The sequence below is a fragment of the Hemicordylus capensis genome, chromosome 6 (assembly GCF_027244095.1).
Source record: "Hemicordylus capensis ecotype Gifberg chromosome 6, rHemCap1.1.pri, whole genome shotgun sequence".
Classification (NCBI taxonomy): Eukaryota; Metazoa; Chordata; class Lepidosauria; order Squamata; family Cordylidae; genus Hemicordylus; species Hemicordylus capensis.
Window position 1 is genome coordinate 130,807,888 of NC_069662.1, and position 27,210 is coordinate 130,835,097.

Below are 27,210 nucleotides of genomic sequence, written 5' to 3' on the forward strand. Positions count from 1 at the left end.
GGGGCAGGGACACAGATAGTGAAACCACAGTTAAGAGGGCATTAGGGCAATGAGAATTGGGGTGTTAGGTTCCTGGGGCAGTGAAAAAAAGGGGCAAAAAGGACTGAAAGTGGGGGGGGGGAAGAGCCTTACCATGCTGTGTGTCCCCAGCTGTGCAACAATGTCCCCCAAAGACCAAAATTATGCCTCCTCCACCAAGAAAAATAATGTTTTTCACCCCACCAAAAAGTCAGCCACAAAATGGCTCCTACCCTTAAAATGGTGGGCAGAAATGGCCTTGGAGGTATTTCTGCCCATCCCTGATCCACAAGTCTTAACCCTTTAATTGCCGGATTTTTTCTGAGGTCGGGTAGACATGAACTGCGGATACACGAAACAGCAGTTGTTAGGTGCCCAATTAACAAGGTTTGCCTGTAATATATCCCTTACAACACAACAGAATCATACACTCAAATTGAGAGAAAATATATCAACCTGACGGGGAAAGGGGCCTGACGAAACTTGTGTTTGGTTTTGTTAAAAAGAAGCAAAGTGTTCTTCCACATCTTTCACAAGCTGTTTAAACTCACTTAAATCACTGGTGGATGGCAGAAACGAGCTGTGTGGGGTGGGGGCAGAAAATAAGCTGCAGGTGTTGTGTGGGATGCTCCCATTCTGCCCCACCCAGCCACTTCTCTCCCTTCTCATTTTGCCCCACCCTGAGCCCAGTGGGTTGGTAATTCACCTGGCTAGGGATTGAACTCTTCAACTGCCCTGTTGGGAATTGAATTGAATTGAATTCAATTCAATTCAATTCCCAACTGGGCGAATTATCAACCTGCTCGGATCAAGATGAGGAAAGCAAGAGAGGGAGATAGCTGGGGCACAAAAAGAGCATCACATGCCGCCCCTGGAGTCCATTTTCCACCCAACCCCCACAAGATAATTTGTACTGATGAGTCATTTTGCAAAAATGAACAAAGGTATTGCTGTTCATTTGCTAACAGCTCACTGGATCTGGAGTACTGTTTTTAATCCAGTGATATGCACACACAGATCCACATGTGCACTGTGGTTTATCAGAGTGTTTTCTGCCCAGCCACTCCCTCTTATAGAGTTCTCCAAAGATTCAAAGTGGGCACATGCACACAGATAAAATTCTTTGCAAGAACAGCCCTTCTGAGATTAGGGCTATTAAGAAAAAGAGCACTCAACAAGTGTACACTCTTGGGGGAGCGGGGAAGGTGAGATAAAGAAATGCAGATCTAAGGGAGAAAGAAAGAGACACATATAATTATAAATTGCTCAAAGAATTAGACAGCATGTCAGCTATGATCTCATAGCCCAAAATGTCTAAAAACAGTATTTAATTCCAGACAACACAGGGGTTTCTTCCACCATGGTATTCTTCTATCTGCTTGCAAAACAAGCCTGTGGAAGAGCAAGATTCAAAAGTAAAACACCACATTAAGAATGTATACAGTACATGTTTATTTACTAATTATAATCCATAACAATGGTCAATGTTCTGAAACATCAAATCAGTTTGGACATTTTGTTTCACTTCTTGTCACACATGAAATGATGAAAGCATCATCATGTTATACATGTATTTCCATTTCAAACTGTACAGGAATTATAAATCATGCAGATTGTGTGCACTGGAGCACCTTAATTTACTTCTTAATTTGCATGCTTGACCATCCCTCCAAAATAAGAAGCTGTTCCACATTCTGGCTTTCAAAAGGAAGTGAGCTGCTATTTTTCTTCTGCTTAATTTGAGTTTTATTCTAGCTAAGTGTTTTAACAATAAGTTAACTTCTGAACAAAAGGCAAGATAATATAATATTGAGGAACCAGTTTAACGTCCTTATATCACAGAAAAAGCTGATCACACTTGAAGACTTCTCCTGCAAAAGACGTACTTAACAGGAGGTTTTGTTTGCACAGGTCTGAAACTTTGCTTAAATCCTCAAATGAGCTATATTTCTAAAACAAGCACCTACAAAACATACACAAGCCTGCAGAAAACGGTTTACAAAACTGGTGTAATTACCAAGTTTGCAAATTATATATTTGGATTTTTTTTTTAAAAAAAGAAGAATCTCATGAACATGGTAATGAAGGGGCTGAGTGTGGAAATTTTTCCTCTTTGATAATTTTTAGTTGGGCAATCATGATAGTTTGTTCTAGCAAACAGAACCAATAGCCTTATGAGACTAAAAAATTTATAGTGGCATAACCTTTTATGGGATAGAAGCCATGTAAACAGATGAATGAAGTGAATCACCTAAGTAAGCAGGGATAGACAGACAGACTTCACACACTACAGTATATAGTTTACAAAGAAAGGCCAATAGGTAAGCCATGAAAGAAACAGGTATAGGTGTATCACAGTACTATGTAAAACACAAATCAATATAGAATCCAGCCAAATGAATATAAGATCCATTTAGGCTAGCTGTATCCACTTCCAGCTAGCAGTCACTGGTAATGAACAGGCATAAAAAGTATTAATGAAGAGGAACAATTACTTTCTGTAATAAGCCATAAAATCCCAGGATCTGTTGATACCAAATTCTACTATGTCAAGTTTGCTAATAAATTCCAAGTCTGCAGTTTCATGTTAGAATGTCCCTATGATGGCTTACCAGGTGGCTCACCTTCACCAGTGTATCATGAAAACAGTATGTGAGTTTTGACGATATGATACCATTAAAAACCCAAATCAATTTTTGCCCTTTTGTCTAGAAGGTGTGTTCACCATTTCCTTCATATTATAGACAAGATCTATTTCAAATATTAAGGACCTTGCAAAACAGCATTAAAAGTTTTCTTTGGACAGCTTTGGAAAACCTTATAAATGGGTGGCATAAGATTCATTGTTGTGCTTCCTGGCATGTGGCCAGAGTTTCTTCCCCATATTCTTTGCCAGCGGCAATAAGATAAAAAAAGATTACTTTTGATACTAGACAGAACTATAGGTAATGAGAAGTCCACATTTCTAATAAATCTTTGGTCACAGGTTTGCGAATATGCAATAAAAGAAGGTGTAACTGCAGGGGCCCACAACCATTGACATGGTTTACTAGCCTGCCATTATTTGTACTTGCCTGCCTCCAATCTCTCTTCCCCACCCCCGCCGCTGAGTCCTCCAAAAAGTGCAGAGGACTCAAGAAAGAGGCAGAGTTCTGAGCTATGTTGATTGTAAGAAACAGCTCAGAAAGGCTCCTGTTCTTTTTACTTTCTAAAAAATGGCACTGGAAACTTGACCCCGGGACCTGTGCAGTTCTATATGTCCTGCTCGCCAGAGAGCTGAAGGTATTCACCCCTGGCACACTGGAAAGTTAATTCCTGTCTAAATAGATATCACATTAGTATAGCCTTCATATATCAACCCAACATTTATTATTCCATCACTAGCAGTGGCCAGTTCCAATACAGCAGAAGAGTGTAAGAATTCACAGTTAACCCCTGCAATGAATTTGCACAGTCACTGAATCTGCTAATATCAGTTTCATAATGTTATGATGGCTTATAAACCGATACAGTTCTGTGCCAGTGTAACACATGAGTTTACAGAACTCATTCCATCAGAACAATATAAAACCTGCATGACTGCACAGCGTGGGGGACCAATGGCAAGAACAGCTGCAGAGGCTAATTTTGGCTGCAGAAGTCTCTTGCTTGCAACAATTACAATATCACTAAGCATAAAACTTCCTTTTCCAGAAGCCAAATCACAACTTCAAGCACAGAGCAGCAAAGACTTTAAATCAGCAAAAAGAGACACTCTTGGGAGACCCGTGAAAGGCAGAAGGAAGCAACAAGGTTAATCTACAACAGCCATAGTGAAAAAGAAGAAAAGCAAACGACCCTTAATGTTAGCCTCTCGGATCCAAAGGATACACTGAGCAGTGCAGAGACATTTTTCTGTTCTCAAGTATAAACATTAGGGAAGGTTTTCTATCAAAGCAAAGCATCTCTTAATTAGAACCCCAACATAAAGAGAAAGAAAACATGTTTTATTATCATGCTGGAATCCTACTTTAGGCCCATATTAATAAATAGTAGTAGTAGTAGTAGTAGTAGTAGTAGCAGTAGTAGTAGATTAATTGTATATATATTAATATTGTGCCCATTGTGATAACTGAGTGCCCTTTCTATATATAAGAGTATGAGGAAACTTGTTCAGATTCCAGTACTTGAATTATGGGGGGGGGGAGGTAGGGATCTCAGTCCTCCACCTCTGGTGGCTTAGCTACTGTTTTTAGAAAGCTATGGGGCGAGGGGGATAACTTGGTTAAATTTAGTAGGGGTTAAGGGTGGGGCTTGTTGGTCCTCCTACCTTCCAATAATCTGAGCACTGCCACAATTAGGAACCATTAACCAATAAGTTTTAGTTGCATGTATTGAACAAATTCTGCTAAACATTTTTATCAATATGGTTAGCAGGCACTGCATTAAACAAGAATCAGAACTCAAAAAACGTTGATCTATAGACTCAGAAATGATGAGTCAGAAAAATCCAATAAATTAATTATTTAAAATACTTCTTTAAAAATCCTAATCTGCTGTTTCTAGCCTTTATAACCATTTTGCTGTTGGTTCCAAACGACTCTCTGATACAATAATTTACTTTTCTTCAGAATGAAAGCTGAAAGTGAGTCTTCTGGCTATGCAGTGAGTCTTCTGGCTATTTCAGTGAGTCTTCTGGCTATGCAGAAATGCCTCAGGGGATTGCACCTGACCTATAAGCTACAGACTGTTCATCCTATCATTAGCCAGAAGTGATGTGGTTCATGCATGTCTCATTTGCAAGATCCTTTCAGGTGAATGCAGAGGAGGACTGAAACACCTGAAGAAAGAAATGGGTATAACTGACTTTTGCTATCTTGTGCATCCTCGAACCACTAAGAGTCTTATGTTACCTTAAAGACTAACAAGAGTGTTGTAGAATAAGCTCTTTTGATGATAGTCCACTTCACCAGATTTTTGAAGTGTCATCTTTGGTTGGCAGATACTGAGAAAAAGAAAAAGTCAGCAGTGGGGCAAATACTCCATACATCGGATAAAGTGCATGCTACAATATATATCATGGTATTTAAGATGCCACAAGACTCCGTTGTTTTTGCTGCAACAGACTAGCACAGCTACCCAGGGGTATAGCTACAAGTGAATAAAGGGTGGGGGGGAGACATATGTCCTTGGGCCCCTGAAGGAGGGGGGCCCATTAGCTGGGTGACAGATTAGTGTTTGCTCTCCCCATACATCTCTGAAGTGGGGGGGGGGGCAGGGGGCCATCTTTATTTTTTTGTCCCAGGGCCTATTCCATCCTTGCTACACCCCGTGCAGCTACCCCTCTGGAAGCTGAATGCATCCCAAGGTGCTCTAGGAGTAGCGTTGCCATGTGGCCCGGAATTTTGGGGAGCCCCTGAATTTTGACTCCTCCACCTGGCTGCTGGGATCACTCGTTTTTGGTTTTTAAACCCTAGTTTCAAATCTGCTGCGAGATTTGCCCAGATTCCTCTACAGCTACCTGGGAGCTGAGAAAGCAGCCTGCTCCCGTCTGCCCTGGTGCTTCAGTGTGCTGTGCACCTGCTCAGTCACAGAAACATGAGCCAGGGGTAGGAGCAGGGCTAGGAGCAAGTGCCCTTTCATTTCCCAGCAGCAGCTGCTGGGTTCAGCACACCTCCCACCCTCTTTTCCTTCCAGGCAGCACAACTCTCCCATCCTGGCTGGGGGCATGTGCTGGAGAAGTCTTTGCAGAAACCTCTTCCGCGCTCTTGGTGTGCAGAATGGTGCAGGCAATGGGTTAAAGGGAGTGAGTGGCGTTTCCCAGAGAGGCACAGAGCCTTTGTTTTCCCCACCAGCATCATCCCTGCCCAGGAACTTGGTGAGTGCAAAGTGCACTGATTTAAAAGAATAGAGTATTCAAGCTTATTATTTCAAAGGTTTCAAAGTCCACCCCCTGTCCCCTTCTCAAACTTTATTCCTGGCAAATTGTGTTAATCATAAAAAGCAAGACAAGAACTGGCCTGGCCAGCAAAAGTGGGGGGTGGGGAGTGTAAATGGCTTTTATATGTTTTAACTGTAAAAACCTTTTTGGTTTGTTTTATTATTCTAAACTGCCTAGAGACTTCAGTAGTGGCAGGCAATGTAGAAATCTGTCAAATAAATAAATAAAAATGCAAATTAGTTGCTGCATAATATGCAAATTATGCCATATTTTGGGGAGCTTGAATATGGCAACCCTATCCAGGAGACACAGACTGCCACAAACAAATTACATGCACTGGAAAAACTCATACAAACTTCAGTGAGGTTTTACTGTGCTTATGCAGATAAGATTATTAAAGATTATTATTTCCTTGCAGCACACCAGTGACCATTACTTCCTTGTTATGTTCCTTGGTCACCATAACTAAATAAACAAGGACAGCATGTATCCTTTGTTTCCACGATTAAATAAACTTTTAAAATTAATCTTGAATTGCAGAGCATAAATTTTAATGAAACGTGTACTGCTGATTTCATAATTTTGACCACGATCAGAAATTTCAAACTAGGAAGAACTAGTTCTAAAATAGCTACTGTGGTTTTGTACACTAAAATATATATTACTCCACTGCAAATAGCAAGATGCTTTTAAGCCTGCCTACATTTTACTTTGTTGCAGGTGCAACATAAGCCCTATTCACCTATGTATAATGCACATACAAGCTTTGTACAATACAGAGTACATATGTACAGATCTGCATGCATGTACTCTTATTCACACATTACTTTCAATGCATATACAGTAGTACATTTCCCAACTGTACCTTGCATTTGAGGGACCGGGACCCAAGTTCACTTAAGATAACACATGGACAACCATTCACACAAAAACAAGTCAAATGTACAGTTACCTGTATGCACATACAACCTGTGTGCAATATGTCCGAATACAGCTAGAGAAAATAAGCAATCTGGTATGTAAAAACATGTTAGTAAGCTAAGTATCATTCCAGCTGATGGCAATGTTATGAATGGCTCAACAGGGGATAGTTGTTCATAAATTAATAATAATATATTCAAGCTTGCTGCTGCTTTGTTCAATTGCCATTGCCATAACCAATTAATCAATCAGTATCTGGAGAAAAGGTCTTGCAAATATATCACTGATGTAAACTATCTGACACTCTAAGGGTTGCAAAATCTCTGTGTGCTCCTTCCTGTTTGCCTGTCAATTTCCTACCACCAGCTCCCTGGAACATTGTTCTGTGTTACATCCGATTGCTTACTGATAGAATGGCAGGACAGAAATGCAAATTCTTATACTTCTTTGGGGCACTATAAATTTAAGTTTGGTTAAGAAAACACCTTAACCATAGTTACTACACAATCAAATCAGAATTGGCAGTGGTCAGACGTACTACCAAAACATGGTGGAAGGGAGAAGCATTTATATGGAAGATGGGAGGACTGGTGCAGTTGAGAGGGAGTAAAATAAAGTTGCACCGTTGAGTCGGTGTTGACTCCTGGAGACCACAGAGCCCTGTGGTTGTCTTTGGTAGAATACAGGAGGGGTTTACCATTGTCATCTCCCGCACAGTATGAAATAATGCCTTTCAGCATCTTCTTATATCGCTGCTGCCCAATATAGGTGTTTCCAACATACCAGCAGGGATTTCCCATGGTCTGGGAAACATACCAGTAGGGATTTGAACCGGCAACCTCTTGCTCACTAGGCAAGTTATTTCTCTGCTGCGCCATTAGGTGGCACAATCCCAAAACAATGATTAGTCAAAATATCTGCACTGGTTCTAAAGATAAAGTTAACATTACATTTCAAATTTTTCTCTTTCTCTTTCCCCCCCTCTTTCCTTCTTTTCTATAAATACATATATGAGGTTTTTTAAACACAATGCTGTAAATATTACAACCAGATATACAATTTGATAATCCGAAGGGATCTATGTCCCACCTTATCAATTAGTGAGGCTGTTCTTATGATCGCCTGGGCTTGGCTGCCCATGAGAATTGCCGGGATCTACGCAGATCCAGACAGACCTGAGGCGCCAAAGCCAACACTGAAGCCTGGTTCTTAGCAGGGGCAAACACACCCTTAACCTGGCTGCTGGGATTATGATCAACACGAGCTGCTTGTAGCTCATGTTGACATAGAGATTGGAGCCTAGAGTGCCCATCCCCTGGGGGAATCCCCCAGTGCACTGTACTTGGTGCACTGTGGGATACCTGGAGACTGGGATAATGAGTCCTGGACTCTGTTGATCTTCCCTGTGTGCCACAGGGGCTAAGAGCAGTCATCTAGGGGAAGGTAGGTTAAATCCTGCCTCCCTCCCCTGTCCGCCCGTGGGAATAGCCTCAATATGTTTCAGAGTTACAACAATATTATAAACACAAGCAACAATATACAATATAAAAACACAACAAAACAATAATTAAAATCACAGTAGAGTTAAAAAAAAATTCTAAAAACAACAGCTAATTTTTTTAAAAAAAAACATTCTGCAAGCAGAGGGCAAAAACTAGCTCATATTATTAAAAATACCTGATAGAACAAGATGGATTTTGTCTGTCACTGAGAAGCATAACAGAGCAGGTGTCAGGGGTACATTACTCAGAAGAGAGCTCCAAAGTTTGGGTAGCATCACTGAAAGAACCTTCTGCCCAGTAGTCACCTACATCACCTCTGAGGACAGAGACACAAGGAGAATGGCCACGGAAGACTTTGAACAGCAGACAGGTTCATATATGTCCTTCAGATAACCTGGGCCCACCTGTTTAAAACCTTAACTGGGCCTGGTAACCCAGTATAGTCAGTATGCCCCTGCAAACTTGGCAAAGAGGCACCTTTTAACGTTGAGACTCTCTTATAGTTAGCATGGGGGAAGCAACTCTCCCTGTTCAGACGTGCATAGCATCTTCCCAGTGGCTTTTGCTGGTGTCTATCTTGTATTTCTTTTCAGACTGTGAGCCCTTCATGGACAAAGAACCACCTTACTCTTTTGTAAACCACTCTGAGAATGTTTTTGTTGAAAAGTGGTATATTAACACCAACACCAATTACACCACTAGCCTAATGTGATTGCAACAGCCAGTCAGTCATCAGCAACCTAGCTACCGCATTTTGAACCACACTATTCAAGGGCAGCCCATGTATAGTGCATTAGTGTAGTCTAACCTGGACATCACATGATAATAAATAATTGAGGCCAGATGATCTCTCTACCAGCATGCAATATTCATTATCTACTAACAACCAGCATGTAATATTCAGACAGTTTCTGCTAGTAGATGAAGCTGTTTTACCAATATACTTCATTTTTACTTCATTTAATCATGCCAGCTAGCCCTACAGCAAATTTACACAGCTGCCAAAGTTATAAGACCAAGAATATTTGCAGAATAATCTAAGAAAATGGATATCCACACTATTTCTTAGTATACATCAAAACTATCAATTTGGAGGCAGTCATGGATTGATCAAAACAAATGCATCCAAGTGGGTTCAGGAGTTACATGCTGTACTTTGTAAAACTCAAGAGACACACACCTACCTCAAAAGACATCTGTGTATCAATGTTTTATAAGCTTTCTTCCTTCTGACCTTGGTAGCAGAGAACAAATTGAGAGAATGTTTCCAGGAAAAAAAGAAGTGTTCTTGTAAGTTTAGATTAAGCTTTCAAGCACATAAAGAATCTGACTGAGAGTTTTCCTTTGGGCATTTAGAATTTAAAATAGCCAGAGTGATAAGGATTTAAAATAGCCAGTTCAGTTGGTTGAACGTAAATCCTGTGCTGAGATTTACGCGGACCATGTTTCTAGAAAGTAGGAGGGAATGGAAAGCAAGTTATTCTCCTCTCCCGCCCCCAGATAAAGGCTTAAAAAATCTTGAACCAGAAGCTATTGGTATGGCCAGCCTTTAATCTAAATAAAGGGAGAAACCATTCTCACACACTGGCTGACAAGAATTCTGAGAACAAAAAGTTAACATATGGACACAGACATGGTTTTGGGGGGAAATTAAGTAGGCTAGCTGTTCCTCCTGCCCGCTTTAAACAAGCTTCTCAGAATAGCAACCTTCCTCCTACTTTCTTGTATGAAACAGCATGACTATTAGGTGCACCATAGAAACAGTTGCAGCACACTGTATCTTTCTTGGCAGTGATATAAGCAGCTCTTGGGAAGCTGCCTTATACCAAGTCAGACCTTTGAGTTGCTTTAAGGTAGGAGTCTCTCTCAGCCCTAGCTTGAGATGCCAGAGATTGACCTGGGACCTTCTGCAGGCAGGTATGCAGATGCTCTTCTACTGAGCTACGTCTCCATCTCCTAAATTAGGGCTGCACTACTTCAATCTCTCTGCAGATGGTAGACTACAACTCCCACCATAGCCGACTACTGGCCACTGTGGCTGGGGAGAAGGGGAGTTGTAGTCCAACAAACAGCTGGAGGGCCAAAGTTGTACAGCCCCACCCTAAGGGGAATATATTACAGCAGGCAGTGCTCACATGTAGTCACCCATCTAAATGTAAACCACGGTGGAACCTGCTTAGCAAAGGGGACCATTCATGCTCACTACCATAAGATCAGCTCTCCTGCCCAACCACTCATAGCTCTTATGTTAATCAGATATTGTAACTGTGTAACTATGTTAATCAGATATTGAGTCAAATATTTATTTATTCATTCATTCATTCTATTTCTATACTGCCCTTCCAAAAAATGGCTCAGGGTGGTTTACACAGAGAAATAATACATAAATAAGATGGACCTCTGTTCCCAAAGGCTCCCAATCTAAAAAGAAACATAAGACAGACACCAGCATCAGTCACTGGAGGTCTACCTACTACACCTATTTGGTTTTTTCTTTTTTGTTAGTTACTTTAGTTTTTAATTTAGAATGTAATTTTAATGCTGTCTTCCTTTGCATGTTTTTGTAACCACCCAGAGTGGGCGGTATATTAAATGTTTATAATCAATAATAAATAAATAAATATACACCCATTAGTCATATTTTTTAAAAAAACAAGGTGCATTTGACAATGACAAACCATGTAAAAAGAAAAAAGAAATTGCATTAAGAATGACTGGTTTTTTTAAATAGAGGCATAACTATCCAGGGATGGTACATGTGTTCCTCAATGACAGTCAGTGAAAACTCCTATGGAGTATAAAGGGTAGATGACAAGTGACATTTAAAATAGTATTGGCCCTGGCAGGCTAAGCTTTTCTTTAACAAACAGCAGCTGGAGTTGGAGCTAGGTCGGGACTGTAATGGGGGAGGTAAGGGCATTGACCCTACCCCTGCTGTGGTCCCGATTCCTGGGGGGCCCCAATCTGACTGTTACTGACCAAAGAAAAACCAAGCCCATCAGGGCAAATAGCACTTTAAGGGATGCCACACATAGTTTGGCCCTAATGTATGCAGTATACTTCCCCCTTCAATTAAAGCCAGCGTGGTGTAGTGGTTAGAGTGCTGGACTAGGACCGAGGAGACCCGAGTTCAAATCCCCATTCAGCCATGATACTTGCTGGGTGACTCTGGGCCAGTCACTTCTCTCTCAGCTTGGCCTACTTCACAGGGTTGGTGTGAGGAGAAACTTAGGTATGTAGTACACCTCTCTGGGCTCCTTGGAGGAAGAGCAGGATATAAAATGTAAAATAAAATTAAAAAAATAAAAATAAAAATAAACAAAAGCCTCTGGATATATGAAAATACTGAATAGCTGTCTTTATTTTAACTACTACATCAACACAAAGTACTATTTTACTGTTAAGTGAGAGTTTTAGAACAGTGATGGCTAACTTCAGTCTTTGATGTTGCATTCTTTTGTTTTACTCGGTTTTATTTCAAAAGCCATATTTTAAATTTGGCTTTGAAGTAAATACATCATGATCTCTTAATAGTTAAAACATAACCAATCTGTGTTGAGTTGTTGGGGATGGGGCTGTAACTCTGGTAGAGCATCTGCTTGTATGCAGAAGGTCCCAGGTTCAACCTCTGGTTTCTCTAGTTTCGGCTGGGAGAGAAGACTCTTGCCTGAAACTCTGGAAAGCTGCTACCAGTCAGTGCTGACAATATTAATGACAAATATTTATATACCGCTTTTCAACAGAAGTTTCCAAAGAGGTTTATACAGAGAATTAATTAATTAATTAAACCAATTAATCAATAAAGATGGCTCCCTGTCTCCAAAGGGCTAACAGTCTAAAAAGAAACATAAGACAGACACCAGCAACAGTCATTGGAGGTACTGTGCTGGGGGTGGGAAGTACTGTGCTGGGGCCAGTTACTATCCCCCCGCTAAATAAAGAGAATCACTGAGCCAGGTCTCACGATCAGTGAGACCCGGTTTTGGAGAGTGAGCGGGGAGAGCAGGCTAAGCCCGCTCTCCCCGCACACGAGCAGGGCGGGAGCCCTGGGCAGCCGTATCGGTCACCCACACGATTGCCGGCTCTGTGACAGAGCCGGCGGGGACTGGGGGGATCGGGGGCTCCCCGGAAGCTCCAGCATGCCCTGCGCAAGCGCGCAGGGCATGCTGGCAAGACCCCCGGAGCTGGGAGGCGACTTTTCACCTCCCCTCTGGGGGTTTCCCCATGAGTAGCCGTGCTGCGGAGCCACGCCACGGCTAATCACGACCAAAAAAAACCCTGGGGTTGCGGAGCGCTTGCTCCACAAAACCAGTTTTAGGGGAGGGGTACTTAGGCGGGTTAAACGCCTAGGAGTCACCAGGCTTGCCTGTGAGCCCAGTGGCTCCCAAAATCAGGCAAAATCGGGCTAGGCTCCCCTAGCCCGATTTTGCCTGATCGTGGGAATAGCCCCACCATGTTAAAAGGTGCCTCTTTGCCCAGTTAGCAGGGGTTAAGGTAGATGATTCAATGGTCTAGCTCACTATAAGGCAGCTCCCTATATTCCAAATACGCTCTTTTGCTTAAGTTGATTCCCACAACTGAAAACTGGGTGCGACAGGTGTCCTACCCAGGTTTGGAAGCTGTGCATGTTCCCAATTTCTGGCACCAAAATCTGGCTAGGACAGTTTTTCATCCTACCGTAGTCAAATGCTGGTTATGAGAGTTGGGCAGGTCAGCCCTGTCCTACCCAGCTTTCCCGCCTACCTTGATTCAACACAATCACTTCTCCTTCCTCCTACCTAGTTGTTTTCTCCCAAACAACTGGAAATTGGGAGCACACACTGCTCCCAAACCTGGGTAGGACACTTGACCTACCCACCTTTCAGTTATGTGAATGACCTCAAGAAGTGCCTGCTAGATCAAACCAATGTCCATCTAGCCCAACCTTTTTGCAAGAATCCCAACAATCAATAAGCACTAGTAAGTCACTTATTTGGTATAAATCACACTAATCCACTGGTGGGCCATTCAACCTTCTAACCCCCCCACCCCCCAATTCTGATCTTCCAAAAATTTGTACTTGTAGCAGTTTTGCTTTGTTTCCTCTTCTTCACTTGTATTGGAATCTAACCAACCCGAATGCAATTTTAATGAAACTATTAACATTTAAAACAAAGCCCCACAACAGAAGGGAAAACTGAAATGCCACTGAATGATTGACTCCTTAATCACAATATAAATTTGGGCACAGTTGAGTGGCCAAATACGTGACACATTTTAGGGGAGAAGCGTTACATATTTTTGTATTGCTTTGAGGTTTGTTATGACAATAAAACTAATCATTAAAACTAATTTTCACAGTGCAAAGTATTTATTACAGTCGTGTTTCCTCAAAATGGATACTAGACCTAGGCGAACCTGACACTGGATGTAGGAAAGGGAAAGGGGTGGATACTATGTCTAGAAGAGCCTGATGCTGGATGGATGGAAACGGGGGGAAGACCAAAAGTAACCAGATGCACACTGTCCATTTCCAAACAGTTCAACTGTAATTACGGCAAAAATTATCAATAAAATTAAGGGCTGTTGGAAGAGAAGCTGGAAGGATCATTTTAATGTCAATTTCTGATCGCAGTTGGTAGCACTGTGAAACTGAACCACGCTATAAATGATTTGATCATTTAAGAATGGACAAAAGGTTGTTCTCATTACCATACATGCACATCCTGCCACAACCCCAAAGCCTATAATCAAAAGGAACAAGAAAGAAATTATACAGAGGAGGCAGGCAGGGTGATGAGTTGCAGAATATGGAAATTCTGTAGCAGAACACAACAGCAGTTACAGGCGTATCTGTTGAATATTGAAGGACGACTAGACTAACTTTTGAATGTTTCAGCTCTTGCTCTTTGAAAGTACCTTTCCTATTCATATCTCTTGTTCTCCTTAGCCTTTCAAGTACTTGAGCAACATGCCTTCAGAGTAATAAGCTCAAGAAATAGAGAGTGTTAGCTGGAAGAATATTTTCTGGTTGATTTCCTAGCAATATGACTGCAATTGGAAGTATAGACAACGGCATGTACAAAACTGGCTATTAAAATGTCCAAGCAATTTTCATGGCTTAGTGGAGTGCAACAGTATTAGATTTGCATTCTTTCATTTCAATGTATGCATTAAAAAAGCAAATCATCAGCCGTGTTCCTGCAATAAGATATTGCATGATGAGAACAGTTCCTTGTGTGTTTGATCCTCTAGTCCTCCCGGCTAGTTAAACCTCTCAAGTTGCAATCCTATGATATTTCCCTGGAAATAAGCACTACTAAACAAAATGGAACTTAACTTCCAAATAAAAATGCAGAGTACTGAACTGCAAGTAGCATAAATCAATATAAACTTTTCCTATTTTTTTTTTTAAGTATTGATGTCATCTTGACTTAGCTGGGTAATCTTCCTTTTAAATCATTAAAACTAATTTTCACACAACATATCATATATCACAAACCATAATGCATTAGTCTTTTGCTTTCCATTTTTATAATTAGGTGAACATCAAACACAGGCAAAGAACTTCCTTGTGATCTTTGGAAAGTAATCAGTACAATGAGAGCCATTATAAGTATGGAATTATAAATATAAATATAAATACACACACACACACACACAGAGTGAGAACACAAGGTGCAAAGCATCATCATAAAAAATCTACAAGCTTGTGCCGAGAACACACTAGCCATTTATTTCCCACAGCTGCTTGGTAAACTCTGACTCCATAGCTGAAGCGGTCCCTCTCCTAATCAAGACCACAGCATTGGGAGTGGATTAATTCTTTCCCTCCACACCATCTTCCTGCTGAAAATGTCTGCCTCCTGATGTTATTTGCTCCTACATAGCTGCTTCATGAGCAAACAGTAACTTCAGGGGAAAGAATTAACTTCCCTCTGTCCCCAGCCCCAGCCCTGTGGCTGGTTTTCGTAATGTGTTTAGTAGAGCTTTAGTAGTTTAGTTGGAAGCATTCCTTCTAACAATGCATTCCTGCAAATGTCTAGTTTGGCCCTGGGAGGGATCCAGGGATACACAACTTTAGACTTAGCTCACTATCCAGCCATTATTTGTGGTTGTCACCAGTCTCCTCTCTTCCCTCGTTTCCTTTTCTGGCACACAGGCAGAGGGCTTAGGAGACAAGTGGGTCTTCTGTCAATTGCACTGGGATATGAAGATAGTAGGAAACAATGGGGGTCCTCTCCTATGCTGCAGCCAGCCTCCTGGCCTTGGGGTTCTCTCCAGAATGCCCCGCGTGCTTGCGCGGGGCATCCTGGAACTGCCTCCGCTGGAAGTCGTGTGGGTGACCTACCGGGCCGCCTAGGGCTTGGAGGCTGCTCGTCTGCTAAGCCCGCTCTCCCTGCAGACCTGCCAGAAGCTCTTCTCACTGATCGTGAGAAGAGCTCCAATATATCAGCTTCATAGCAAAGCAGGAATTGAGACACAATCAAGTTTCATGAATGTTATTGTATCCTTCCTAAATTATCTTATGAATTCCTTACTGATTGACTTAGGAGCAATGCTTTCAGAGACAGGTCCATTTAACATATTTATATACTGCCCACTACCAAAGTCTCTAGGCGGTTTACAATAACATCTAACTTAGATCTAACATCTAATAGGTCTAACTTAAAATAGATATACATATCTGTCTATCTCTCTTCATCCTTCTGGTATTATAGGGGGAAAATTTTTAAAATCTTTTTTCTGTAAAGGACAGAATTATTTCCTAGATCTACTTTTCTCTCTGTTCCCTCCTGCAAATAGAGGTTTCCTGCTTTTGACATACTTTTCTAAAATGCAGCATTAAATACAACAGTTAAAGCTTCCTGCAAGATTAAAACACAGCCAACATGAAATGATTCCATGTATAAATATCTAGGGCATCGATATTGGTTAATCTTGTTATCCTCTAGTGTATTGATTAATTCGCTTGGTATGTTAAAAATGCCACCAGATTTTTCTCAGCAAGGCGCTTTCCAGATTACCAGCTACAAGAGTAAAATGCTTCGGCTTGGCAGATCGCATTCAAAACATAACTAAAGAGTTAAAGCTGTTTGTTGTGCAAAGCCACCAGCAGGGGAAGCAGTCTTTTCTAGCTTGTGCAAAATTCCTGCAACAGGGAAATACAGGTTTCTTTCTTTTTTGCAATTCACATGCGATGTTATAGGACCATTTTGCAGCAATAAAACCCAAAAGGCGGCATTGGAAATGTGAACGGCACCTTGCTGACAGTGCAGGGACTGCGATGTTGAAACACAGGCAATACAGAAGCACACTTGGAGGACACATAGTGACACTGTTGTAGCAGGTAATTTGGAAAGTGTCCAAAAGAAAGAACATCACTTATAGTTTCAAGAAGGTGCCTGCTTTATGACTGTTGCCAGTGTCTAGACCAGGAATGACTGTGATTTTATTTAAAGTAGTCTATCTGACATCACGTAGTAATAGTAAGGATTGGAGGGAGGACTAGGCCTCACTTAGAGCAACTGCTGGGACTTTCCTAAAAAGTAAAAAAAGCCCAGGAAATTCAAATCAAAGGGACCAATCCAGAGGACTGGGCGGGGATTTCTGGCTCAGCCACCAGCAGAAACTTTGGCTTGTTAGTCTGTCCCAGAAGGGCAGAGGAAGCAGCAGGCTGAGAGCTGATGGGAAGGCCTGTAAGTAATAAGTTAGGACCAGGTCAGACATGTGAGGGAAGTTATTTTTCTTTACTGATTGCTTGGAATTTGCATTGCCAGGTTAATGAAAACTCTCTCTTATAATCTGTTTTATGAAAAGACAATTGTTCTTTTTGCATACCATTCCCTTTTAATCTAATAATACATCATTGTTGCTACAGTAAGTGTGCTACTCTTCATTTTGGGTCTGCCTTATTCACATGCCTTTGAAGGCCAAGGGTTTTGCCACTTTAACCTCCCCCAGGAATCTTATGTGGCTTCTTCCACATCAAAATAAAGTAGATGATGGCAGCCTACTGTGAATCCCTTACAGTCAAAGATTCATCCCTGTGAACTTCTCTCCCTTCATCTGGCTCTGGCAGGAGTCATGACACATCAGCTTAACATATCTATCAGAAGAAGCAACCCAAATATAAATCAATTATTGTTTTATTGCAGGTTTTTCCAGACCACAGTCTAGTCATCCAGTTCAGAGGCAGTCAAATAAACTAGAGGACAAGGAGAGTCACAGGAAGGTAGCCCACTCTACCAAGTACAAGCCAGGGGCATGGCTGTTGCCCCAGCAAAGTCCCAAAATGAACAGGAAGCTTTTCCAGTACATTCTGATGTGGGGCAGGGGAAATTGTGGCATTAATCCCATGTCCAGGAACGTTTTCCCCCTACCCAGGAAACACCTTGAGCTAGAGCTCTAATGACTCATCATGTGAGCTGTTACACAGATGCACAATTCTTGCTCTGGCAACTCCTAATAGTGCCTTATCCTACATTGTGGTTATTATCTATAGACCACTTTTCAACAACAACAAAAAAGTTGTTGACCACTTTTCAACAACATAGACCACTTTTCAACAACAACTTTCAAAGTGGTTTACATAGCAAAAGTAGTAAGGAAATGGTTCCTTATCCCAAAGGGATTCACAGTCTTAAAGCACATGTGCACACATGCACACACACACAAACACAAAGGAAACAGCAACTCTGCCCACTGGAGGGGCACTATGCTGAACTGGATACATGTGCTCTCTGCTTGCTAAACATATAAGATTGACCACTTTAAAAGCTTTCTTTTGTCCAGTTAGTAGGGATTAGTTACAAGCCAGCATGTTGTTTGGATGAGGACCAAGGAAACCCAAGTTCAAATCCCCATTCAGCTTTGAAAACACTGGGCGACTCTGGGCCAGCCACTTACATCTCAGACTAACCTACCTTACAGTGTTGTTCTTTGGAGGAAGAGCAGAATATAATCATAAACTAGCTAACATGCTGCTGCGCCCCTAGTTCTCCCTGTCTCTCCTCCCTCCTCCAGCCCAATTTCCATCCCCCCACTCCATTTTGTTCTCTCCCCACCCCACAGCCCTTTCTCCCTCGGCGGCCAGGCTGCTTTTCCTCAGTGGCCATCTGCCGCTTCTCCTGGGCTAGCCGCCTGCTGGCCTGGCGGCAACTGCTTCTTCTTCGCCGGCCGCCTCTCTTCAGCCAGCCGCCTGCCATCCTGGCGCCCGCGGCTTCCCCTGTGCGGCTGGCTGTCCTGGCAGCCACTGCTTCCCCTGTGTGGCCACTTCTCCTCCCATCCCCGTCGCTAATCCGCAGCTCTCTCGCGAGAGCTGCCACACATGGGATTACCGCCGGGTGCGTTTAAGAGAATGAAACAGATAGAGGATAGGTAGATAGATAAGTAAGCAAGCAAATAAATAAATAACTGGTTCCCGTCCCAATTATAAATCGGAAGAACTAGTAAGCCTTCTGCTGGCATATTGGGAGTGATAGATAACATCAAGAACTGCAAGGTTTATGGTATGAATGACCTGGCAACAGAGGAGGGTCTTATTTTGTAATATGGTTCTCACTGTAGAGCAGGACTGAAGCCCCTTGAATCTTCCCTCTGAGCCCTGCAGGCTTCAAAGGGCAAACTATTTCATTTCTACACAGTTTCACTCACCAGGACACAGTATGTCAGCATGCTGCAAGCTTCTGCCAGGAATGTTTGGCAGCAGCATTGAAATAAACCACCACATGATTTGCAGAACGTCGTCACGTCAAATAATCCTAGTTTAATATGCATAAACAACCCTGCTTATTGACAGCCAACCATTTGCCCTTTTCTCTATGGTAGGTCCCAACCAGGGTTCCTCCAGATGTTGCTGAACTACAACTCCCATCATCCCCAGCTAGAATTTATTGTGGCTAACTTGGCTGAACAAACTCCTGTCGCCCCACTGCATTCACATGAGAAGTACTCAAAAGGTAGACTGCAACTAGTGATTGGTAATCCCTGGGAAGGAAAAGAAGGGGCAATATTAAAGAAGTTGGAAGAACTGGAAGGAATATCAGAACACAGAAGAAACAGGAATGAATTCTGAATAAAACAAGTTGGGAATAGAAAAGCAGAGTCTTCTGTCTTTTCACTGGGCTCACATCTGGAAGGCCAAAGAAGATAAGGTCAGGATGGGAATAGAGCTCTGATCTTGCCCTAGGTCAGCAGGTGTGCCTGCTTTCCTGCAGATTCCCTGGACAAAGCTGCATGGCTCCCACACAGAGCTGTAAGAAGATACTATATGCCCTGTCTACCACCAAAACAGCTACAACCAGATGTGTGAGGGGGAGGGAGTTCCTCTGCAGTTTGGATTATAGTCTGAACCAGCGAGAAACTATGATGCTGTAAGATCACCTCAGATTGGAGGTGGATATTACAAATAACTGAGTTTTGTATTTCAAACCAAGAAATAAAACACCTTGGCAACATCATTAGTCACAACTGGCTTCCATAGGCAAAGATAATTTATTTATTTTTTGCAACAATGAAGCCAAGAAGAATGTAAAATAGGTGCAAATATAGAGTAAAACTGAAGCAATAACGAACAACAGGGTTCAAGCAGAGGAAGCGCAGAATACCTAACAGACTTTCACTTTCCTGCCCCTTGAATCTGGAAATGAGAAGCCTTAAAGCTCCTTACTAAGAAGCAAAGACAGATCTAAATGCACAACACATTTCTACCATGAAACTATATTCAGCATCTGCCACCTGCTCCAACAAAAATCCACAAGGAAATTACTTTACTAGAAAAGTTATCTGGTTATCCAATTAGAACAAATCAAGTTTGGGTGGGGGGCGCCTTAGGCTATATAAAAGCCATCTGCAGCCAAAGAAAAGTTCCACATAAGAACGTATGGGACAAAAAGCCTATACTGAGAATGTCTTTTAAAGACTATAAGCAAGACTCAGTTTAGAAACATATATACTGACTGACTATTCAAATCAGGTAACATTTAAGTTTTCCTAGGACCCAATCAGAATGAGAATGCAAGAGAGGATTTTAAAAAGATAACCATTCTCCCTCTTAAAACAGTACAAGTTTTGTTTAAAACTTCCCTGCTGAAGAAGCTTTATTTGCAACAGAAGCAAGTGAAAACAGAATTACAACTCTACAAAGTCTGTTTGACTCAACAGTCACGGCCTGCATAGACACTGAACAGGAAGTCCATGGGTCATGGTGTTTCACTTTCATGGAAAAACCTCATGACCCAGATCTATTGCTTCCATGCATGAATACTTTCCAAGAGTTTCAATTTCCCTTTGGTACCAATAAATAGTTACCAAAACACTCATTATTGTTTTTAATAGGATAGCCACAACAATTAAGCTGCAGATTCCATTTTTCTTATTAAATGCTCTATATTGCAAAAGAAAAATATCAGAAACCAGAACCATACTTATGTTACTGCTACCTTTTATTCTACACCATAAAACCGTTCTCAAAATAAATAGCAACACATTAAATGCATTGTACCTGACAGTATTAAAAACACAGCAGATGAAGAATTTCTACTATTGTATTTATAGAGTTCCTGCAGTTATTCCGTGATGTACCTTGGTGGAGGATGGAGCCTAATCCTCCATTGTGTGTATGTTTGGCTGTTTACCACTTTGAATCATGGTTGATTGGTATTGTGTTATGTTTAAAATGGTTGCCTATCCCCCATTTTGTGAACAAAAGGTTGTAAGTTCAAGGTTGCTTCTCTAACTGTAAAGAGTTTTGTCTAGATATTGTAAATTTTTGTCATCCCTGATTGGATAACTCCAAGAAGAGGTGGGAGTTACAACAATTAAAAAAGGTAGTTTGAGCAAAATCACTAAGAGCTTAATCACTCCAAGAGCTGCTGAAGGAACAGACTGTACCAGAGTCTGCCAGGGCTGGGCAGAAGGAATAAAGCCTGTTGCAGAAGCAGAGAGAGGCCTGCTGGATATCTGAAAACAGAGGCCTACTACAGAGCAGAGAATGAGAGCTGACCAAAAGATACAGATGAGGACTTGGTTAGGGCACAGTATTAAATATAGGATAGCTGAGTGTTTAGTCCAACTTCTGTTTGTTCCTTGTGGTCTTATAGTTACTGTTTTTCAAATCTAAGATTTTACAAAAGCCTACTGTTTGAATTGGAGTATTTGTTTTAAGTAAAAATTCCACTGTTTTGATTCAACACTTGTCTCTGTCTGTATTTCCCAACCCACGCTTACATGTCTCACCACTCTACCTAGTTTAAGTCTGAGACAGAGGTCTAGAAATGCTGTTTAGTAGGCAGCCAATAAAAATAAAGAAATTCACTTGCAGCAAACTTTGTCCAGTCATGGGGCTGGGTTGAGATTCGGCTGCAACAACCGTAACATTCAGAAAATACTATGCCCCCCCCTTTGCATTTTAAATTTGTATTGGCTTTAACAATAGCTTACAATTAAGTAAATATTGACTTCCCACTTACCTATCTGCGCGGTTCACATTAACTATAGTATGCCCCCTATCTTTAGCAGTTTACTATGGTCAGACCACATAGTGAGGTCATTCTCACAACCAGGTCTACCCGGGATAGCACAGCTCTATCCAGGTAGACCTGATCGTGAGACGTGCTGGGATTGGTCCCAACCTGGGTGCTCCTCAGCCGGGTAGCCTGGGTTCTTAACCCAGGCTAAAAGTGAGGGAGAAGGGTGCTCATGGGTGCTCCTCCTCCCTCACAGCATATTTGTGTGGACATTAGAGCTGCTGGCAGCCCGAGCGTCCATAGAGTCGGGCAGCAGGAATACCTGGCAGTGGGGAAATTCTCCAATGCACTTTACTCATGTGGTGCATTGTGGGATGCAGGAGGACACAGCCTGCATTTCTGCCTCACCCTTGCTGCTCCCAGAGCACTCGTGCTCCAGTCATGTAAATGCATGGCGCTGTGGAGCCTGGAAATGGCTTCAGTTAAGTGGAGGGAGTCAGGAAGGCTCCTGCCTTCCCTATGCCCAAGGATTTTGCTTGTGTAAATGACCTTACTATATCATGGAAGGATTAATCTACTCTCTATAGTTTTATAAGTGTCATATTGCGGAGAAATAGGCCTCTGCTATGAACTACTCATCTTCATGAAACATTGCAATCTATAGATCGCAGAAAACACAGAATGATTTGTTAATCCAACCATAGAGAGGAAGTGGATAATCTCTTTGTGAGGTACTGTTAAGATTAACAGATGGCTGGGCTGCAAGAATACTAAAGGCCAACTAAAGAAAGTGACTAAAAGATTTTTCTGTATTGCTTTTTTAAAAATTACCTTTATACAACTCTCATTTAGCATTATTTAAATCTATGTCATTTCTTTCTCTATCTCTCGATGGATCAACTGACGGATCTGTCTACATCATAGCTGCAAATACATTATCAGTTGTAATTGGCTGGCCACAATTAAACTCTAAAGTACACAAGTGAAATGTAAGATGGCAGGTCTGGTATTTATTTCTTTGTAGTGCTCAGATATGGTCGTGTTCACCACCACTGTATCAGGACTGGTATTTTGTTACAAATGCTGTGTAAACATTTGAACCATTTGATCGGCAGATTGCATCTCTTCATGCTTGCTTGTTATCTTGGAGCCTAAATTTTCCAAATGACCAGGGAAACAAAACTTACCAAGCCTCCTCTTGCATATGTAGCAGCAGCCTGATTTGCAGACATCCACAGTTGAAGCTTTTTATTTCAGGGTGACAAACATTATTAATGGGTAATTGCCGCTGATCCAGTTTCTGTTAAAGGCACCGCCGGCAGTGATGCAGTTCAAAAGTTGGCAGCCTTATTGGTAGATGGTTTCCATCTAGAAATTGGTACACAGAACTGTCCCTAGGGCTGTAATTCCACTAAACCACGTTAATTGATGAATTAGTATGGGGGCTGATAGCATTCCTTTAGAATCTCAGGGTTTTTATTAATTACTATTATTGTTACTACTACTAATACACAGATATTAGAAGCAGTAATCATTGCACATCTGGGTAATTGCCACACACTGATTTTCTGGCCAAATTGCATTCCTTGTCAAACCAGGACTCATTTGGTGAGCTTCTAGAAGTATGGTTCTCCTTATCACAGCATATGGTGTGATATTTGAGTAGCCCAGGAACACGGCTTCAGTCCCCTGCCTTGCTTTTTCTTTGTCCCCTTCTACACCAGTGCTGAATACAGTGCTTTGTACCACTGCCCCAGTATCTCTTACAGAGCTTTCCCAAGCCTTCTTATCAAGAATAATTCGAGATACTGAGTTTGCTCTAGAAAGCTTTAAGTAGCTAGGTTGTGAGGATGTTGAGTAAGGGGGCTGTGCTGTGCAGGGACATGGAAGGTGACTGCTGCTGCAGCACTGTGACAACAATTCAACTTTGCCTTCAATTTGACATTTGGATCAGACTGGTTAAACCCCAGGCACTTAGTAGGATGGGAAAATTAATTCCTAAACATTTATCTTTCTGACCTGTGTAAAGCTGGTTCCTTGGACTTCCAGTATTTTTTTCCAGGCCATGCCAAAACCTCCAGCACCCATCCCTTTATGCTTGGAACATAGGAAGCTGACATATACTGAGTAAGACCATAGGTCCATCTAGCTCAGTATTGTCTACACAGACTGGCAGTGGCTTCTCCAAGGTTGCAGGCAGGGATCTCTCTCAGCCCTATCTTGGAGATGCCAGGAAGGGAACTTGGAACCGTCTGCTCTTCCCAGAGTGGCTCTATCCCCTAAAGGGGATACCTTACAGTGCTCACACATCAAGTCTCCCATTCATATGCAACCAGGGCGGACGCTACTTAGCTAAGGAGACAAGTCATGCTTGCTACCACAAGACCAGCTCTCCTCTCGCTTCAGCTGCTATATAGCAGAGCAAGGGTTCTCAGTCTTGGGACCCAGATGTTGTTGGACAACAACTCCCATCATCCCCACCCACAATGTTGTTCAGCTGGGGATGATGGGAGCTGCAGTCCAACAACATCTGAGGATCCAGGTTTGAGAAGCTTTGTAGTAGATGGGTCAGGTTTCTCAGTGCTGGAAGACTTGCAACTTTCCCTCTTTAAAACACCACTTCTGAATTTGGCGTTTTAAATTTATGTGTTATTACCGCACAATTCATTCATTCAATTTCTATACTGCCCTTCCAAAAATGGCTCAGGGCAGTTTACACAGAGAAATAATAAATAAGATGGAATTTAATTGTTTTTGATGGGTCAAAGCTACATCATACTACAGCAGTGTTTTCCAACTTATTAAGAGCTAAGCCCATGGTCTGCTGATTTACAATATCACTTTATTACCACCACTTGATGCCATCTTTTGACACAACACAAACAAGAATCTTGGGTAGCTTCCACTAGCAACGCACACAAAAAATATTTAGTGGTAAAAAGAGGCACCAGTGATATTGTTGCATTTAACTTAACGAGGATTGTGAAGCAGGTAGAGAGAGCAGAGGGAATCTCCTTTCACAAAGGGCATTCTTGTAGATTCAAGCTAAGACATAATCCTTGCATTAAGAACAAGCCGAAGAGGTTTTCCCGGCTGTCACTACAGATGCTTTCAGAGACATTTTTATATTAACTTGTAGACAATCAGGTCTGCCAGCAATCGGAAAAAGGAGCAAGATTTCAGATATGGAACGGAAATTATTGGAAGAAAAGTAATTAATTATGAAACACTGACTTTATCAAAAGATTGGTTACACAATTGCATTTTGAAGTCATCTTATTTATCCTTCAATTTGCACGCACATGCACACACACAACTTACTTTCCTCATGAAGTCGTTATTGTCAAATGGTTGTCTGCCACTTGGTTCGGTGAAAAGCCATCTGAGTACTGTTTTCTCACTTTTGAGTCATCCAATTTTCAGAAGCCACTGATTCCAAGTGACAAAGGTTTTCCTGCAAAGTGGGAACTTAACTGGCATTGAGACTGAAGAGCAAACATTCTTGTTTAATTTATGGAGTCATTTTTTGTTTGGAGTGTTACAGAAATAAGATTGATAAAAGCCCTCTTCAGACATTAGTGGAAATGGCACAGTGCACACATATGTGTGCTGAAAGTGGGTCAGAGGTTCTACCCCAGGACATCACTCACTCCTACACCATGCCACTCACGGATATACCAGCATTCATCTGAAGAAGTGAATGCCATAGCCATTATGGTGGGCGTTTCTGTAATCGGAAGGGCTGACTGACACACCAGAGCAGGACTCTCAACCTGCTTTGGGCGCATTTAAGCATGCACTGCACTGTTTCCATTAATGTCTGAAGAGGGCTAAAGAAAACAATGAAAATGGCTTTTCCTTCTAAACATGAGTGATAAATTACAATTCAACAAACAAAAAAACATTGAAAATTGATCAAACGTAACATCTTTAAATCAATGCACAGCTCTAATACAAAGCAGTCTAGACCCCTTCCTCCCACACAGGGGCCCACATGGCCAACAAAGCAATGCCATCACTGCTGATTGACCAGCGCAGCTGACACGTTGCAGGCAGCCCTGGCAATGTCGCACAAGAAGATAATTGTGGGACTTGTTTCCACTTTAAGTAGTGCTGCCCACCTGCAAGAGCACTCTTGTGCAATACTGCCAGGAATGCCTGCAACATGAGCAGCAATGCTCACCAACTGGCAATGCTTGCATTGCACTGTGCATCATGTGGGCCAAGGGCTTAAATAGATTTATTTATTAAGAATATTTATATATTGCTTTTTCATATGTTTTGAGGTCGGAGAGTGAGAGAGAGAGGGAGAGGAGATTCTGAGTTCTCTGACTCCCCCTTACAATCAACAGCCATCTTGCCCTGCCTGCACATTCCTGACTCAGCCAAGGTTTGTTTTTGCAGCCCTAGACCTTCTGAAGAATCAACTTCTTTGCAGCCTGCCCTGATTGCTTTCCTATTCCACCCGTGCCTTCTACCCGAGTGCTTGACTTGTCCCACCTGTCCCTGAGGACCAGAGATCTCTTGTGAGAGGGAAGATTTCTGGAGCCCTTGGGAGCATAAAAAGGAAGAAGGCACACCGAAGCCGGCTGCCTATGGTGGGGAACAAAGAATTGGAGGTTGCAGAGCAGCTGGCCATTACAGGGGAAGGGAGAACAGTAATTCAGAAAATGTTTCCACTTCCGGCTGCCCTGTGGTTCCAACTACCCACAGAACCTAGCTTTGTTCCTCTGTAATGCCAGGTCCGTTCAGAATAAGACCAAAATTATCCATGACTTGATCATGGATGAGGGAGCCAACCTGACTTGTATAACTGAGACCTGGATGGGGGAGGCTAGTGGTCCAGTTTGGGCCCAGTTTCTCCTACCAGGTTACTCTGTTGTGGAACAGGCTGGGGAAGTGGGCGGGGGGGTGAGGTGGCTGTGGTCCATAGGAATACCATCCCCCTCGCCAGGGCCCCTGTGAAACAGTTGACTTATATCGAGTGTGTATTTCTGAGGCTGGGAACTAGGGACAGATTGGGGATTCTGTTGGTGTACTGTCCACCCTGCTGCCCAACTGACTCCCTACTGAGCTGGCAGAGCTGGTCGCGGAGCTGGTGTTGGAGTCACCCAGACTCTTACTGCTGGGGACTTCAATGTCCATTGTGAGGCTAACTTGTCTGGTGCGGCTCTGAAGTTCATAGCGGCCATGACAACTATGGGTCTATCCCAACTAGTTTCAGGACCAACTCATGTTGCCGGTCACACACTAGATTTCGTCTTTTGTTAGGATCAGGGAGGTGTAGGTGGGGGATTCTTGGGTTTCCCCATTGTCATGGATGGACCACTATCTGGTTAAGGTTGGTTTCACAGCCACAACCCAGCTCTGCAGGGGTGGAAGACCTATTAAGATGGTCTGC

General features: G+C 42.2%; 1 protein-coding gene across 21 annotated transcripts in view; it reads right to left on the reverse strand.

Annotated features, from left to right (window-relative positions):
* The window catches only part of PPP1R9A (protein phosphatase 1 regulatory subunit 9A), a 266,633-nt gene that overhangs the window by 134,315 nt on the left and 105,108 nt on the right, over nt 1-27,210 (reverse strand). Inside the window, exon 1 of one of the 21 annotated variants that reach the window (XM_053266040.1) lies at nt 9,546-10,076. The exons of the other annotated variants lie outside the window; for them this stretch is intronic. Within the exon in view, the coding sequence (XP_053122015.1) occupies nt 9,546-9,557 (12 nt within the window). The 5' untranslated portion in view covers nt 9,558-10,076. Of the gene's footprint in view, nt 1-9,545; nt 10,077-27,210 lie in introns of those variants that run through there. 21 annotated transcript variants of the gene reach the window in all.